The 16,383-nt window shown below is 42.5% G+C and overlaps 3 protein-coding genes and 1 non-coding gene across 6 annotated transcripts; 1 reads left to right on the forward strand and 3 right to left on the reverse strand.

Moving 5' to 3' along the window:
* The first annotated feature begins 356 nt into the window (after positions 1-356).
* Positions 357-13,546, forward strand: LOC108603280 (chitin synthase chs-2). Of its 3 annotated transcripts, none has more exons than XM_017991941.1 (12): positions 357-371; positions 460-819; positions 6,340-6,515; positions 7,032-7,275; positions 7,338-8,567; positions 8,629-8,899; positions 8,959-10,895; positions 10,980-11,156; positions 12,090-12,290; positions 12,352-12,717; positions 12,782-12,886; positions 12,940-13,546. In XM_017991941.1, the coding sequence occupies exons 3-12, from the start codon at positions 6,391-6,393 to the stop codon at positions 13,096-13,098; spliced, it is 4,815 nt and encodes a 1,604-aa protein (XP_017847430.1). In that variant the 5' UTR covers positions 357-371; positions 460-819; positions 6,340-6,390; the 3' UTR covers positions 13,099-13,546. The 3 variants fall into 3 exon arrangements, with proteins under 3 accessions (XP_017847430.1, XP_017847432.1, XP_017847431.1); XM_017991943.2 differs by lacking the exon at positions 10,980-11,156 and adding an exon at positions 11,244-11,420; XM_017991942.1 differs by having other exon boundaries at positions 460-658.
* On the reverse strand, positions 4,283-4,355 carry Trnar-ucg. Its single transcript has one exon. It is a non-coding gene; the product is annotated as a tRNA-Arg (tRNA).
* Positions 13,547-13,560: 14 nt separating the features above from the next.
* LOC108603281 (neuroendocrine protein 7B2) lies at positions 13,561-14,764 on the reverse strand. Its single transcript, XM_017991944.1, has 2 exons — positions 14,638-14,764; positions 13,561-14,574 (listed from the first exon to the last, which is right to left on the reverse strand). Exons 1-2 carry the CDS (start codon positions 14,666-14,668, stop codon positions 13,784-13,786), a joined length of 822 nt encoding a protein of 273 aa, XP_017847433.1. The 5' UTR covers positions 14,669-14,764; the 3' UTR covers positions 13,561-13,783.
* A 211-nt stretch (positions 14,765-14,975) lies between these two features.
* Positions 14,976-16,274, reverse strand: LOC108602442 (transcription factor Ouib). Its single transcript, XM_017990564.1, has 4 exons — positions 16,096-16,274; positions 15,365-16,017; positions 15,194-15,301; positions 14,976-15,133 (listed from the first exon to the last, which is right to left on the reverse strand). Exons 1-4 carry the CDS (start codon positions 16,225-16,227, stop codon positions 15,025-15,027), a joined length of 1,002 nt encoding a protein of 333 aa, XP_017846053.1. The 5' UTR covers positions 16,228-16,274; the 3' UTR covers positions 14,976-15,024.
* Between the last annotated feature and the right edge of the window lie 109 nt (positions 16,275-16,383).

Genomic DNA, 16,383 nt, shown 5'->3' on the forward strand with positions numbered 1-16,383 from the left:
ACATATTATTGAGTTAAATACATATTAAACATATATATTTTACTATAGCTGCTGCGCATGCGCATTCCGTACCCCCAGCAGCTGGCTCTATCAGTTGCATTGCTAATTTATTTGCGAAATGGAATACAGGAGAAATGAGAAACAAGAAACCAGACGACCTCGAGCAAGTTGACTCAAAAAAAAAAAAAAACAATCGCTTGCAAATTTTAAATTGAGCTACGAAAATTGTTAATAAAGCAAAACTAATAGTTTCGGTAGATATACGAAATTTGTATGAAGTTTAAGTTATTGAAATCTCATTAAAGTTTTAACTCTCACTTAGAGAATGAAATGGCTGGCAAGACGTTAATCACGCTCCACTCAGCAATAAAGTAAGTACAAGCCGTAGTCTCAGCTAATAATAACAACAACAACAGTAACGAAATAAACAAATGAGAGCCCATAAAAATTTATTTCCAGTCAAGCGGTGGCGGTGCCAGGCCCGAACAAGAGCTCCACAGCTGCGACCACTTCCAATGAGCAAAAACGAAAGACTTCAATTCAGTTTGGCGAAGACAACGAACTCGAAAAGAGCTTGCCGCGGACAACGGAAAAGACCGAAAGCAACAGCGACAGACAACAAAATCACGTCTACGTCTGCGTCTCCGTCTCGAAAACGGTACGTGCGCGCATGCGTCTGTGCGTTAGTGTGTGTGTGAGTGTGCTGGTGTATGTGTGAGTGTGTGTATAACTGGCTGGCTAAAAGCTTAATGCAGCAGCAATAATAACAACAACAAGCAGCAGCAGCAACAGCAGTTACCAACACAACTCAGGCCATAAGTAAGCCAAAAATAAGCAAAAGAAATAAACAACAACAACAACAAAGCAACAAGTTAATGAAAGAAATCAAATGCTAAATAAAATTTGAAAATTTGTGAGCCACGCAGGCGACTCGAGACCAAATATATATGTATATGTAATTGTTAACGTATTTTTAAAGAAAAAGTGAAATGTCTTTCTCTCTTTCGTCGTCTCTTTTTCTTGCTGCTTTAACAAAATGCTATGCAAGTGAAAACAATCAAGTGTGCTTTAAATTCTTTAAACTACAAGCGAGAAGCTCTCACTAACAACATTCACTTTGCCAGCAGCAGCAGCAGCAGATGTTAACTCTTACTAGCTGTCGTTACTGCTGCTGTTGTTGCTGGGGCAACAAAATTTTTCTTGGCCTTTTTTTTCTTGAGCGTGTATCTTTTCTTTTTATGCCATTTCATCGTTGCCAGCCACCGCATCAAACGGTACAATTTTATATGTGAAAGTTATGCGCCAACACAAACACAGATTCAAATACAAATACAAATACAAAGCACTATGTTTCTATTTCTTTGCGTTGCAAGGTTTATTGTTAGCTAACGGGTTTTGTGTAAGACTTTGGCAACACTTTTGCTTTTAATATAAAGACACACAGACAGACAGACAGACCGACAGACACACTTAGCTCGACACAAGCAGTCAAAATATAACTCTGACTATTTAGCATTTTCGACTTGATATCATTTTGCGTTGTTAACTTAAACCCGTTCGCCAAAAATAAAACAACAATGTATACAAATGCAAAACACACCTCAAAAACAAGTTGTTCTAGAAATTGTTGTAATTAAATTAGCAAGCCATTTTCTTGGCATTTAACAGCATGCTGTTAACAATACAGTAATGTGCAGTGAAATTTTCGCTTTCAGCAAATGTCAATTAGTTAATAAATTTCAGCTGTTGTCAAAGTCGCAATCCCAGCTTCTTCAGCCGCTGGCTCATCTGCTTGGCATTTTGCTCGATCTTTAGCTCTCAGACACCTACACAAAAGCAAAGACAGCGCAACTGAAACCTTGTCGTACTCGTAGATCTCTGTACGCTCTTGCTCTCTCTGTCTATTTGTCTAGCTACTTGCTTGCTGTATTCATTAAAATTTCGCGCACAAACAAAATACTGCAAGCTAAAAACTTTATTTTCATGTTGTGTATATGGCACAAATAACGGTTTGCTGCTACATTCTTTTGCTGCCTAAACATAAATCTACAACATGACAATGGGCTTGTCCTTCAGCTGCCAAACAATTAAAGCCACAACCAGAAGACACATCATACTTCAAGATTCCCCCAGCTTAATCGAGAAGCGAAACAGTCAGAAAAAATAACCGAAATTAAATGATATGGCAGCTGAGATTACGTAAACAAAACCAAAGCGCTTAAGATTTCTGACTCATGCGTGGCATAATGAATATATATACTATAGCGGCTTATTGCCAGTAACTCTATGCTCAAGCACTTTAATTAACAAAATGTGTAAAAAATCGTTGATGAAATGCACAAACAGGCGTCAAGACCAACGAATGCGTCTCGTGAGTCACCAAAACAGACAAAACACTTTGCTTAAATTTCGTATTTATGCATGTATGTGCATGTGCATAACGGTTTTGGCAAATAAGAAAAAGAAACGCAGCAGCGAACTTGACTTAATGAGTTGACAGCGGGCAGTTTAACAAAAATACACCAAACTGTTTAGGTTTATTGAACTGCCAGTCAGATAATAATTATGATAAAAGTGCATATCTTTAGCGCGTTCTACAAAGCTTCAGCTGCTAACGGTAATAAATTCAACATGGCCTATACGCGTTGAGACCACTGAGGCTGGCTGAGGCATAAATCAATGCCATATATGGCTAGTCAGAGTAACCGCTGACCAAATGCGCATTGAACCCACACCCATTTTAGCTTTTAGTTCACTCTATGTCCAGCATGTTCCGGCAACATTTATTGCTCTTATTATCTGGCTGTTGTGTACTCGTATGTGTGCGCATATTTCTTAACTTGAACGCTTTTCCTGTACGCCAAAAAAACTGGTTAGCTGCTTGGCAAAGCATTCAATACAAGCTGGAATTGCTGCTTGGTTGCTGAGTGACCGCTTGGCTTGGCTTGTCTTGTCTTGGTGTGGCCGGTTGGTTCGGTTCGATTGGTTCCCGTTTTGACTATAGCTTAAGTGTAGCAATCAATTTATGCGCCAGCAGCAGCAATAACAACAACAACAACAGCAGTTGCGATTTGCAGCTACAATTACAAGTTGCTGACAGCAGCGCGCACTTAGATTTGTCAGTGTCTGTGTCTTGTTCATAGATTGTTTTATACACACACACACACACAGTCAAGCACACACATACACACATATTTATGGTTGTAATAGCATTTGTTAGACTTTCACTTTTTGTTGTTGCTTTGGGCTGCGCGCTTTAATTGTTTTTGAATTTTTTGCCTGCCTTCTTGGGCCAAAAAATCAGCTGCATAACCTAATTTTATGCACACAAAGAAACAAATAAATTAAGCTACATTTTAAACATATTTGGTGCTTATTATGCTGATACCATTCACTTGGCCAACGCCTGCTTAAGTCGAAAAAACTAAAAGATTCATGGCGAAGCTTAAATGCTCTAGCAGCTTTTCTAGCAACCCACACCCAACAAATTTGCTGTTACACATTACACGCTATAATTAAAATACGCCCAAGTCAAGCAGATACCGAAAAAAAATTGTTATTAAATTGCTTGCTGCCAAAACGCCCGCAGCTGTGGCATTGTTAACGCAGACCAGTTCTCTTTTATTGTTGCCCCCAAGGCCCATTGCCCCAACCGGTTGCTTATCATTGATCTATATGTATTTTGTAGCATTTGTGGTTTATAATCCTTTGCTTGCTGCACATAGACAAACACACGACTCTTGTTTGCTGTGCTGCTTGGAATTTACAATTAGTGTTGGGCATTTGTCGGCTCTGTAATTTCTTTGGTCAGTTCAGCATTGGCATGTCAAGCACGTCTTCTATTATTGTGTGGGAAGTACTAGTTGCAACAGTTGCAACAGCAGCAGTTGCAAGAAGTTGCTGCGTATGCTTCAAATATTGTTATCAAAAAACATGTTTGCATTCAATGTTAAGTTTCCATTAACAACTCAATAAACAAGTCTTGGACTAAAGTCAAAGCATTTGACATTTAAGCGCTTCAATATAATTGCCAAACGAACTAAAGCGCAATGGCAAATCACAAATAAAATATGGGAAAATAACAACAATAACAAACAGCAGCATTAGTTAATATTTAGTTGACCAAACAAGTTTTTAAATCTGTTGTTAGCTGCACACAATAAACATAAACAATGCGCCATTTAAATATGCTACTGACATTGTTTCCAATTGATTTGAATGGGCTAATTAAAAAAAAACACTCACATTTATATTAAAAAATAAAAAAAAAGACTTTCAATTTCGACCGTGACAGGACTCGAACCTGCAATCTTCGGATTCGAAGTCCGACGCCTTATCCATTAGGCCACACGGTCCTGTTGTAAGGCAATGCTTGTTACGGCTCTATAAGCTACCGAAACAGTCGCGCGGCAAGGATAACTAATGCACGTCGAGCATCCGCCAGACCTACCCACCCTTAGGCAATGCGTTTTTAGGGCACATGGCCTGAGACAGCAGCAGCTGCCAACCGCTTATATACTACAAATATACGTATATACTTTATATAATTGCGGGGTTGTAAGCATATGACGTTTGAGTTGGCCGATGACGCCAGCAGATATGTTACGTATGCTAGCGGACTACTGCGCAGACGCCTGATTAGGCAGACCAAACCACCAACCACCCACCCAGCATCCACTGAGATTTCAGCCTGAACAGCTGTTTGTAGCTAATGCAATTAGCTGGCTGGCTCTGTCTACTTAGCAAGCTGGTGCACTTTTGTCTAGCTGTCAATGTCTCAGAAAAATGTTGATTTAATTATTTTACTTTTACTTTTACAAACATTACTTAGCTAGCTACATTAAACGTGTCTAAAAGCTTTTGTTGTTCAAAGTATTTGTGCATATATAAATAATGTATTCTCTGAATCCCGGCTCAAAATTCTCAATTCAATAAATTCTTATACGCCAATCCTCTCACATTGCATTTCAACATGTTCAGACAAAAGAAGCCGCAGCTATCAGCGAATATCTATGATATAATGCAACTCAATGGCAGAGAACTAGCCTATGATAGTGGTGTGCAGCTGCCGCCGTTGACACTGAACAGCCGCATCAAGCCAGCGGACATAGCGCATGCTAGATTCCGTTTGATTAAGAATGGCGATGCGCCCAAAGTGCCGCCGCCGCCGCCCATAAAAGCCATAACCAAGGCTCAGATTATTAAGTATTTGGCTCAGCATAAGACCAACGAAGAATTGTTTCATTTTATGCGACAGCCGAAGCTCAAGTTTCAAGCAACTTCAAGCAAGCCCAGAGCCAACGCAACGTATACGCAACCAGAGCCGTACTGGCTGCAAGTTGAGCGCAACAAGCAGCTGCAGCAGCATGCCAGCAAGAAGCCCAACCCGCATCCTAGCCCCAACATATCCTATATACGTCCACCGCAACATTTGCATTTACCACAACCACCGCCTTCTTTGCTGACCATGTTGAGCAATGAGCCGCAACAGCAAGACACAAGCGAACTGTCGGAGCAATTGGAGTCGGAACACAGTTCGGCTGACAATTTATCCAACATAAGCTTACGTGCTGCCAATTCCATCAGTTTTTACGATCTTCCCAGTGATGATTCTTATGATGCATACTTTGATGCGCTGAGCGGTTCAGAGGACAAAGAGGTGTAGCAAAAATAAAATCATTGTTGTCCAAAAATATTTTAAGCTGCGTTTGCAACGCTTTAGAAATAAAAGTAGCTGTCAATATAATTTAATTTTCTTATTCAAGTAAAATTCAAGCAACCTACAAGAGAGCGCATCTTTCAATCAAACGCCGTTAAAGGCAACTAGTTTCTTAGCCAGCATGCTGCCGCATGTGGCACAAGGTCTAGCTGCATTGTTCTCAAACCATATGCCAAATTCATAGATGTAATTACCATAAGAGCAGCCTAGAGCTGCAGTCTCAGTTCCGTGCCAAATGTGTAACAACTGAGGCGTGTCCAATAGACTCAGACTCCGATTGTTGCGCATGCTTGTTGAGATGCCATTGTGGCACATGCAACTGCTACTGCTGCTATTGCTGTTGTTGTGGCAGTGAAAGGGAAAGGAAAGTGTAATCAACAAGTCGCCTGCTGCATGCAACCTTCAGCTGCAGTTGCGACTGCGCGATGACTCATTAATTATAGGCTTCAGCAGCGACTGCCCTAACCGGTCTTGCTGCAGTTCAAAGGACACGTGTCCTTGAATTAACACAAGCTTGTTGCTGGCTTACAACTTTTGCTTGGCTTGGCTTACAATTTATGACTTTGCTGGCTTATCGCGCGTCTACAATTAATTTCCACTTCTACCAACTCTTATTGCAGCAAGCTTAGCATATTGAAGATTTCTGGCCATAGCAGCAGCGACCGTGGGAGATGTCTGCGGTGCGGCATCGCCCGATGGCACCGCCAGCCGCTGGCGGGGAGCAGGGCGACAGCGATGACAATAACTTCACCGACGATGAGAGCTCACCGCTGACACACGATATTTATGGCGGCAGGTAAGCAAAGATATCATGGAAAATTTATGCAAATTGCTATATAGTTGAGCTCCTATCAAAGTTAGATGCGTTAGTTGTGAAAAATTTGTCTTCCTTCATTGCTTACTTTTTAGTTCATAGCTTGATATTAAATACATAATGTTAGCTTATAACAGATAATACTCAATTTAATTTAATTTTCTTTTGCCCATCGCTTGATAAGCCAGAGAGCTTGAATTTTCTGACATTCAGATACATTTGTCTTGCTACTTTCGTGGCTTTTGTACTGTGGCTGACAAACCGGAACTGCTCAAGTAGCCGTTCCCATAGTTAAACTAGTTGCAGTAATCACTTTCAGTGCTAAGGCGTGGCGACTTTGAAATGCCGGAAGTTGCGCACAGTAGTTTGACTCGAAATATTTAAAGCTGCACTAAAATGATTTAAAAATTTTTTTAAGCAATGTTATTTATTTGCTGTTTAATAATTTACGTGTTTATGATTTTTATATGTAACCAATTTCTTTGTCAATTCTTGCAGTCAACGCACCATACAGGAAACAAAAGGCTGGGATGTATTTCGTGATCCGCCCATTAAGATTGAGACGGGCTCAACGGCGAACCAGGAGTGTTTAGAATTAACCATCAAGATCTTAAAGATCTTTGCCTATATTATAACGTTTATTATAGTTTTAACGGGTGGCGTCGTAGCCAAAGGCACAGTGCTATTTATGACCTCGCAAGTGCGCAAGGATCGCAAAATCGAATATTGCAATAAGGATCTCGTAAGTTCACAGTCTAGAGATAATATATGCTTCATTAATTCAACAATTTATACTTAACTTAGGGTCGCGATAAAAGCTTTGTGGTGCGTCTGCCGGAGGAGGAGCGCATTGCTTGGATCTGGGCGCTGATCATAGCGTATTCTCTGCCCGAGATTGGCGCCTTAATTCGTTCGGTGCGCATTTGCTTCTTCAAGACATTCAAAGTGCCCAAGACGGGGCACTTTCTGTTTGTCTGGCTGATGGAGAGCATGAGCGCATTGGGCACGGCGCTGCTAATGTTTGTAGTGCTGCCGCAGATCGATGCCATTCAGGGCGCCATGTTGACGAACTGCCTCTGCGTCATACCCGGCATGTTTGGCCTGTTCTCGCGCACATCCAAGGAGGGCAAGCGCTTTGTCAAGGTCATCATTGATCTGGCGGCGATAGCGGCACAAGTGACAGGTCTGGTTATCTGGCCTCTGCTTGAGAATCGTCGCGAGCTCTGGGTTATACCCGTGGCCTGTGTGATGATCTCCTGCGGCTGGTGGGAGAACTATGTGTCGCCGCAGTCACCAGTGGGCATAGTGCGTGCGCTGGGACGCATCAAGGAGGAGATGCATCATACGCGCTACTTTTGCCACATGTTCCTGTCGATCTGGAAGATACTCTTGTTCTTCTGCGTCACCATGCTCATTTTCTGGGCCAACGGCAGTGAGCCCAGCGATCTGTTTAGCCTGTACGGCGATGCGTTTGGCCCACACAAAATTATTGTCTATGAGCTGCCAGCGGGATTGGGCGGCGTGCTGCCCGATACCTTGGAGGCGGCCAACATAGACACCGTTGATGTGGATGCCGCCTACAATACTGTGATATATGTGCTGCTGCTGCAGATCTTTGGCTCCTATTTGTGCTACATTTTTGGCAAGTTTGCCTGCAAGATTCTCATCCAAGGCTTCAGCTATGCCTTCCCCGTCAGTCTAACTGTGCCCATTGCGGTGTCCTTTTTGATTGCCGCTTGTGGCATACGCATCGATGATCCTTGCTTCTTCCATGACACCATACCGGACTATTTGTTCTTTACCAGTCCCTCCAACTTTAGATTCAATAATTTTGTCACTGAGCAAATGGCCTGGGCTTGGATACTCTGGCTGCTAAGTCAAACTTGGATAGCGTTGCACATCTGGACACCCAAGTGCGAGAGATTAGCGACGACTGAGAAGCTCTTTGTGCATCCCATGTACTCTGCTCTGCTGATTGACCAGTCCATGGCGCTAAACAGGCGACGTGATGATCAGGCGGATGTTAAAACTGAGGTAAGCTAAAGCTTCAGCTATAAACATAACTAAGCCTAACATATAATTGCGACTATTGCAGGATCTATCTGAGATTGAGAAAGAGAAAGGCGACGAATACTATGAGACCATTTCAGTGCATACGGATCGCTCATCAGCGCCAAACAGACCCTCAATTAAGAGTTCGGATAACATAACACGCATCTATACTTGCGCCACCATGTGGCATGAGACCAAGGATGAAATGATAGAGTTCTTGAAGAGCATTATGCGCATGGACGAGGATCAGTGTGCGCGTCGTGTGGCGCAGAAATATCTGCGTGTCCTAGATCCCGACTACTATGAATTTGAAAGTAAGCTACTGTGAGTTGCAAACTGAAGCTCAAGCTAACAAACTGATTTTTTTTAATAGCTCACATATTTTTCGATGATGCCTTTGAGATTTCTGACCACAGTGACGATGATATACAGTGCAATCGTTTCGTTAAGCTACTTATTGGCACCATGGACGAAGCTGCATCTGAGATACATCAGACAACGATACGGCTGCGTCCGCCCAAGAAATATCCCACACCCTATGGCGGCCGTCTGGTCTGGACGCTGCCTGGCAAGACGAAGTTTATAGCGCATTTGAAGGACAAGGATCGCATACGTCATCGCAAGCGTTGGTCACAGGTCATGTACATGTACTATCTGCTGGGCCATCGCCTCATGGAGCTGCCCATATCAGTGGATCGCAAGGATGCCATTGCCGAGAATACTTATTTACTCACACTGGATGGCGACATTGATTTCAAGCCTAATGCTGTCACCTTGCTGGTGGATTTGATGAAGAAGAATCGCAATCTGGGCGCTGCCTGCGGACGTATTCATCCTGTGGGCTCAGGGCCCATGGTGTGGTATCAGCTGTTCGAGTACGCCATTGGTCATTGGCTGCAAAAGGCCACCGAGCATATGATAGGCTGTGTGCTTTGTTCGCCCGGCTGCTTCTCGCTGTTCCGTGGCAAGGCTTTGATGGACGACAATGTGATGAAGAAGTACACAACGAAGCCCACAGAGGCACGCCACTATGTGCAGTATGATCAGGGCGAGGATCGTTGGCTTTGCACCTTGCTGCTGCAGCGTGGCTATCGTGTGGAGTACTCGGCTGCCTCAGATGCCTACACTCATTGTCCTGAGGGCTTCAATGAGTTTTACAATCAACGCCGTCGCTGGGTGCCTTCGACCATTGCCAATATTATGGATCTGCTCGGCGATGCCAAGCGCACAATCAAGATCAATGACAATATCTCCATGATGTACGTTTTCTATCAGATGATGTTAATGGGTGGCACTATACTGGGCCCCGGCACTATATTTCTTATGTTGGTGGGCGCCTTTGTCGCCGCTTTTCGTATTGACAACTGGACATCTTTCCACTACAACATTGTGCCCATTTTGGCGTTTATGATAATTTGCTTCACCTGCAAGTCGAATGTGCAACTGTTTGTGGCACAGGTATTATCTACGTGTTATGCCTTGATTATGATGGCTGTCATAGTGGGTACGGCGCTGCAGCTGGGCGAGGACGGCATAGGTTCGCCTTCGGCCATCTTCTTGATATCTATGGTGGGCTCATTCTTCATAGCCGCATGTTTGCATCCGCAGGAGTTCTGGTGCATAACATGCGGCTTGATCTATTTGCTGTCCATACCCTCTATGTACTTGCTGCTCATTCTGTACTCCATCATCAATCTGAACGTTGTCTCTTGGGGCACACGCGAGGTGGTGGCCAAGAAGACCAAAAAGGAGCTGGAGGCGGAGAAGAAGGCTACCGAGGAGGCCAAGAAGCGCGTCAAGCAGAAGAGCATGCTGAGTTTCTTGCAAAGCGGCATAGGTGACAATGATGATGAGGAAGGCTCTATTGAATTCTCGCTGGCTGGCCTCTTCCGTTGCGTATTCTGCACACATGGCAAGACGTCTGATGAGAAGCAGCAGCTGACAACCATTGCTGAGTCGCTGGATACAATTAAGAACCGCATGGACACTATTGAGAGCGCTGTGGATCCACATGGCCATCATGCACGACATGGACATCATAACAGGCGTCGCACAACTTCTGGAGGCTCCAAGGATCATCATTTGCTGTCATCGGTGGCTGAGAAGTCGGGCGATGAGTCTGATGAATCTGATTCGGATACGTCAGCGGAGCCCAAGCAGGAGCGCGACTTTTTGACCAACCCATACTGGATTGAGGATCCTGATGTGCGCAAGGGTGAGGTGGACTTCTTGTCTAGCTCGGAGATACAGTTTTGGAAGGACCTCATTGACCAGTACTTGTATCCCATTGACAACGATCCCGTGGAGCAGGTAAGACTCACTTTATACTTGATTTGTTTAGCTTTCAGCATTGAACAGTTGCTACCACAACGAACTGGAATAACATAATTTTAGGCTCGCATAGCTAAAGATCTCAAAGAGCTGCGCGATTCGTCGGTGTTTGCTTTCTTTATGATCAATGCGCTCTTCGTGCTGATCGTGTTCCTGCTGCAGTTGAACAAGGACAACATACACGTCAAGTGGCCCTTTGGCGTGCGCACTAATATCACCTACGATGAATCCACACAAGAGGTAATTGAAACCATTGCAAGCACTACTAACATACGTTTTGTTTTTTTCTCTCTCTCTGTCTGGCTCTATTGATTGTCGGCGCTTCAGGCACGCATTGCTGCTGATCTGATTGAGCTGCGAAATAAGTCGGTGTTTGCGTTTTTCATGGCCAACGCCTTATTCGTATTGATTGTCTTCTTGTTGCAACTGAACAAGGATAAATTGCATATTATTTGGCCATTGGGCGTCAAAACAAATATTACGTATATTGAAGAGACATCTGAGGTTTATACAATATCATATTTGTTCTACTACTACTACAATAAATATTATAACGATTACGTTATATGTGTGTGTGCGTGTGTCTGTCAGGGTGTCTTGCTCTAAACACCAACATATTCAATGGACCTTCTAACTTCCCCAAGTTCTCATGTCCTGCTCTCTATCTCACAACTTTCTCACACTTGTTCACAGTTACAGCTACTAAGTTAATGTTTCTAATGTTTATATGTTTCTTTATGTTTATAAGCGTTGCGTTACCTATGTTTTGTTAAAAAAAAAAAAGAAAATATATACCCATCCTAATGGTTCTGGTCTTGGCATATCACCAAAACAACAACAGCAACAACACATTGCCATCGATATCAGTTGCTAACAGTTAACCCCTAAACACGGTAAACTGTAAACTTTAAACTCAAAACCATATGTGCCATAAATGTTTACAAAACATATACATACATATACATACATATGTCATGTGTCCATAAGTATATAGAACGAAGCAAGCATGCATATATATACTATAACACTTATATAATCACATATAGACATAGCACCCATCACCGACAACTGGTCTATGTTTTGCCATTTATTCCCAAGCTCCAATGTTATGTGTAACTAACATTTTAGAAATTGCACATATTGCTTACTTACAATATTCTATATTTTATGTAGGTGCACATTTCCAAGGAGTATCTGCAACTGGAGCCCATAGGTCTGGTGTTTGTGTTCTTCTTTGCCTTGATTTTGGTCATACAGTTTACTGCCATGTTGTTCCATCGCTTTGGCACCATCTCCCATATACTGGCATCCACAGAGTTAAATTTCTGCAAGAAAAAGTCAGAGGATCTAACTCAAGATCAACTTATAGACAAGGTGCGTATCAGTTATCAGTCAGTTTTGAAGCCACATTGCTAAAGCTTTGCTACTCACACAGCATGCGGTGGAGATAGTCAAGAATCTGCAGCGCTTGCAAGGCATCGACGGTGACTATGACAATGACTCTGGCTCAGGACCTGATCGCATAGCCAGACGCAAGACTATACAAAACTTGGAGAAAGCGCGTCAGCCGCGACGTCAAATCGGCACACTGGATGTGGCGTTCAAGAAGCGTTTCCTCAAGCTCACGGCAGATGCTGAAAATAATCCAGCCACGCCCATTTTGACGCGTCGTCTAACGATGCGAGCAGAGACCATACGGGCGCTGGAGGTGCGCAAGAACTCGGTAATGGCAGAAAGACGCAAATCGGCAATGCAAACGTTGGGCGCCAAAAATGAATATGGCATTACGACAGCTCTGCCGGTAAGAGTTTAATGGAAATATATTACAAAAATTTAATTAACATTTATAAATTTACCATTTATAGATGATGAATAATAATGGCGCTGTGCCAAATCCGCGCAGCGGACGCATTTCCAATGCTGGCATTAGCATTAAAGACGTGTTCAATGTCAATGGCGGACCTGCTGAGGTGAGTATTGCTGGTTGCGACTGAAATAGTTTCTTATTTGTTTATGTTTTCAGCAAATTTATGGCTCTAATGGCGGCGGCACTATCAATCAGGGCTATGAGCATGTCATTGATGAGGACGGCGATGGCAACTCGCTGCGCCTGACCACACGCAATCCGCATCAAGTGTCCTGGAGCCAGAACACCAATGGCAACAACACGGGACGCTTGTAAACTATTAACGCAATTGTTAAGTTAGCAATTTTAAACAATTTTTTCCACGCCTCTTACACAAATACTATCGCCTCGAATTAGAGCTTATAGTCAAGATATTAATTTGTAATTTGTATATAGTTATAAATGAAAACGGTACGATGCACAACGAATATTATGATTAGCTAATCACACTGCCAGTGATCTGTATTCGAATGGTTATGTGTGTGTGTTTGTAATAACGCTCATACGAGTATACTATAACAATAGTTAGGTTAGGTTTTGTAAGAAATTGTGATGCTGTTGACCATGGCCCACAATACCAGTGTATGCTGACACATAATACTCACTGTAAAGCTGATTTTGAAAGTACAGCAGCTAATTGCCCTATTTATATAGTAATTTTTGTAAAACTGATTTGTTAAGTGTACAACTTTTGATACTTTTAAATATATACAATATGTGAAATGATGACAATATTGATTTGTTTCGGCTTTGAGCCCTCGTTTTATTATGGATTATATTATTTATGTATGTGGGTACTACTTGGAAGCGTCATCTACGCATATCGCATTAGCGCGGGAGGGCAACATCTATGATAAGTATTAATAGACACAGAGAATCGTTTATAATTTATGCTCTTGCTAAAACTGTCAAGATTATTTGATAACGAGCGCGGTTACATGTATGTAGTTGAGTATGTTATCTAATGGAAAAGCATGTTGCCCTTTTTGGCAGCGATTGGCAGACGGTCACCTGGGCCGACTTGCAGGAAAGGATTTGGCAAAACATCCACGTTAAGCTGCCCAGCGTCGCGTGCAGCCTTCTTGGCCACAGCATTGGCTCTATCCACACCGTTGCCCTTGCCGAACTGATCCATTAAAAACTTTTGAATATCTCGGATTTCAGCGCTCTCACCGTCAGGGCCAGCGTTCTCCTGGTCAGCACAATCAAACATATGCTCGCTATCGCAAGTGCAGTCCTGGGCTGCCTGGAATTCACGACTATAGATGGCTGTATTATCAAAGTCAGCAATGCAATTGCCAGCCTGTTGTTCCATGTCATAGCCAGCAGGGCAAGGATTGGGTGGGTTGCAGTAGGCGGGCAAGCTGGCATCGGTCTTAACAATGTTGTAGCCATTGGGCATCTCACCCATGCCGCCGGACACATACTGATGTCCCCACAGGGAGCTGTGCTGCATAAATTCGTGGTCGCGCAGCGAAGGATTGCGACTTGATTGCAATAGGCAATCGGCATCTCCGTCACACAGTCTGCCATACTCTGAACGCGACACCAAATCTACATTATCCTTGGGTGGCGCAGCGGCCATTTCACCCTCATTATCGGCATCATAATAGCCAGCCTGCATGTCGTTGTCCATACGCATCAGCAAATCATTGAGCAAGGCATCAGAAAATATATTGTTCTTTTGCTCATAATGTATTTCAGCGTTGGCGCCCAACAATAATGTTATGTAGGCGATCAGAACGCTCACAGCTAAATTAATGCAGCAAATTAATAGCTTACACTTGTTGAATTTAATACATTTACAATGTTTACCTTTATATTCTTCCAACATATTGTCATTCATTGAACAGTTAATGCAACGTAAGCAATATTGTTAACTTATTGATTTTTCGGTTCTGTGTGTATCACTAGCTCTGTATCTATGTGTGACGTTCTCGACGAGTCGACGTAATGTGTTGACTACCAGTTGAATTCAAGGAGTATACACCACACACATATGTAACCCCTATTTACACAATTGATAAGCAGCCTCTGGCTTAAATGGCGCATGCGCAATTAATAATTGGCGCCTAATGCTCGCAATATTCAAATTAATATTTAAGTCAGCACAGTTTTAAAAGTAAACATTATAATTATTTATTTGTAGCATTTGCATTGCACCATTACCGTTTAATTACAGCGATACGAGCTCTGCTCCACTCAATCATACAATAATTCGTAATTGCTTTGCATGCGCTTGTGCAGTTTTGTGTTTAAATGTGTCTCTAGCAGTTTTCGAGTTTTAAAGTCCTTATCGCAAGGCTCGCATCTATAATTTACATATATTAATACATATACTTTGAATTAAGTCGCAGCATCAAGCTCTTACCTTAGTTTGCGCTCAGCGTGTATTTCAAAATGTGCACGCAGCTCTGTGACCTTTTGAAACATGTCACCGCACTCCAGACAAGGGTATGGACGCTCATTTACATGTGCTCTGAAAAAACAATAAAATAATGTTATTTGACTATATTTCAACCAGCTTATCTTTAACACCCACTTCTCATGACGCTGCTTGGCGCAGTACTCTAGAAATACTTCATCGCAGATGGTGCATTTAAACTGAGGGATGCTGTGTTCTTCCCGGCGATGCGTTTTCAGCAATGACCTTGATGGAAAGGTGGCTGTACATTTACCGCATGGGAAGAAGTCAACTGATTCCTTCAGCTCAATGTGACCTTCCAAATGCTTCGTATACTTGTCCTCAGTAATAAAAAACTGTCCACATTCTTCGCAAATAAAAAAATTGCGTGCACGCTTTGGGCGACTTTCTTTTAGCAGTACTAAATGTCGTTTAGCTCTACGACTTTGCTCCTGTGCTGCATAATCTATATTCTCTACTTGGTATGGTTTAGCATCTTGTGAGTTGTCATCGATGGATTCGCTGTATTCAAAGGAAGCATCCTCCTCCTCCTCATTGTCATTTAGTGTCTGATAATCGTCTTGCATGTACTCCAATTGATCCTCATCGATGAGGTCCTCTGAAAGTTCATCTGGTGCTTTTCCTGCAACTTTTTCGCAGTGCTCCCTGTCTATCATGTCTCTTAAATACTTTTGCGAAAATATGCAGCGCTCACGAAACTTCATGGCAAATTCCAACTCAGAGTTGCAGCGCTCACAAATGTAGCTGGGTAGGTATTCCTCAGGCGTTAACTGCAGTTACATGAATTACAAATTAAATACATATTGTTTAAGAGCTAATGTACATACATCTTCTTAGATTGCACTTACCTCCACGCCTGTAATCAACTTCAGGTTTTGATTTAGTTTGCCTCTCATATAGCTAAATATATGACGCTGACGCTTTTTATCCTTTATTTTATTTGCACAAACCCGACACACGTCTAGCAAATCCTGATCCATTATTATAAATAAGTAATTTTATTTTGTCTTTTGTTTATGTCGCTTTTAAGCAGTACTGCCAATTACGCTTTTTTCACGTCAAACTGCGGAACGCGAGAATGTATTTTTATAGCTATTTCTAGTTGAACACACTGTATTCCACGCCAAGGGTTGAAA

Source organism: Drosophila busckii, chromosome 3R (assembly GCF_011750605.1).
Source record: "Drosophila busckii strain San Diego stock center, stock number 13000-0081.31 chromosome 3R, ASM1175060v1, whole genome shotgun sequence".
Lineage (NCBI taxonomy): Eukaryota > Metazoa > Arthropoda > Insecta > Diptera > Drosophilidae > Drosophila > Drosophila busckii.

Excerpts from the sequence above, each read along its gene's own strand:
- LOC108603280 (XM_017991941.1), top strand. The coding sequence starts at position 6,391 with ATGTCTGCGGTGCGGCATCGCCCGATGGCACCGCCAGCCGCTGGCGGG. Across the intron at positions 6,516-7,031 it reads CACGATATTTATGGCGGCAG|TCAACGCACCATACAGGAAA; the intron begins GTAAGCAAAGAT and ends CAATTCTTGCAG. Across the intron at positions 11,157-12,089 it reads ACGATGAATCCACACAAGAG|GTGCACATTTCCAAGGAGTA; the intron begins GTAATTGAAACC and ends TATTTTATGTAG.
- LOC108603281 (XM_017991944.1), bottom strand. The coding sequence starts at position 14,668 with ATGAATGACAATATGTTGGAAGAATATAAAG. Across the intron at positions 14,575-14,637 it reads TATGTTGGAAGAATATAAAG|CTGTGAGCGTTCTGATCGCC; the intron begins GTAAACATTGTA and ends GCATTAATTTAG.
- LOC108602442 (XM_017990564.1), bottom strand. The coding sequence starts at position 16,227 with ATGGATCAGGATTTGCTAGACGTGTGTCGGGTTTGTGCAAATAAAATA. Across the intron at positions 16,018-16,095 it reads AGTTGATTACAGGCGTGGAG|TTAACGCCTGAGGAATACCT; the intron begins GTAAGTGCAATC and ends ATGTAACTGCAG. Across the intron at positions 15,302-15,364 it reads GCCAAGCAGCGTCATGAGAA|AGCACATGTAAATGAGCGTC; the intron begins GTGGGTGTTAAA and ends TTGTTTTTTCAG.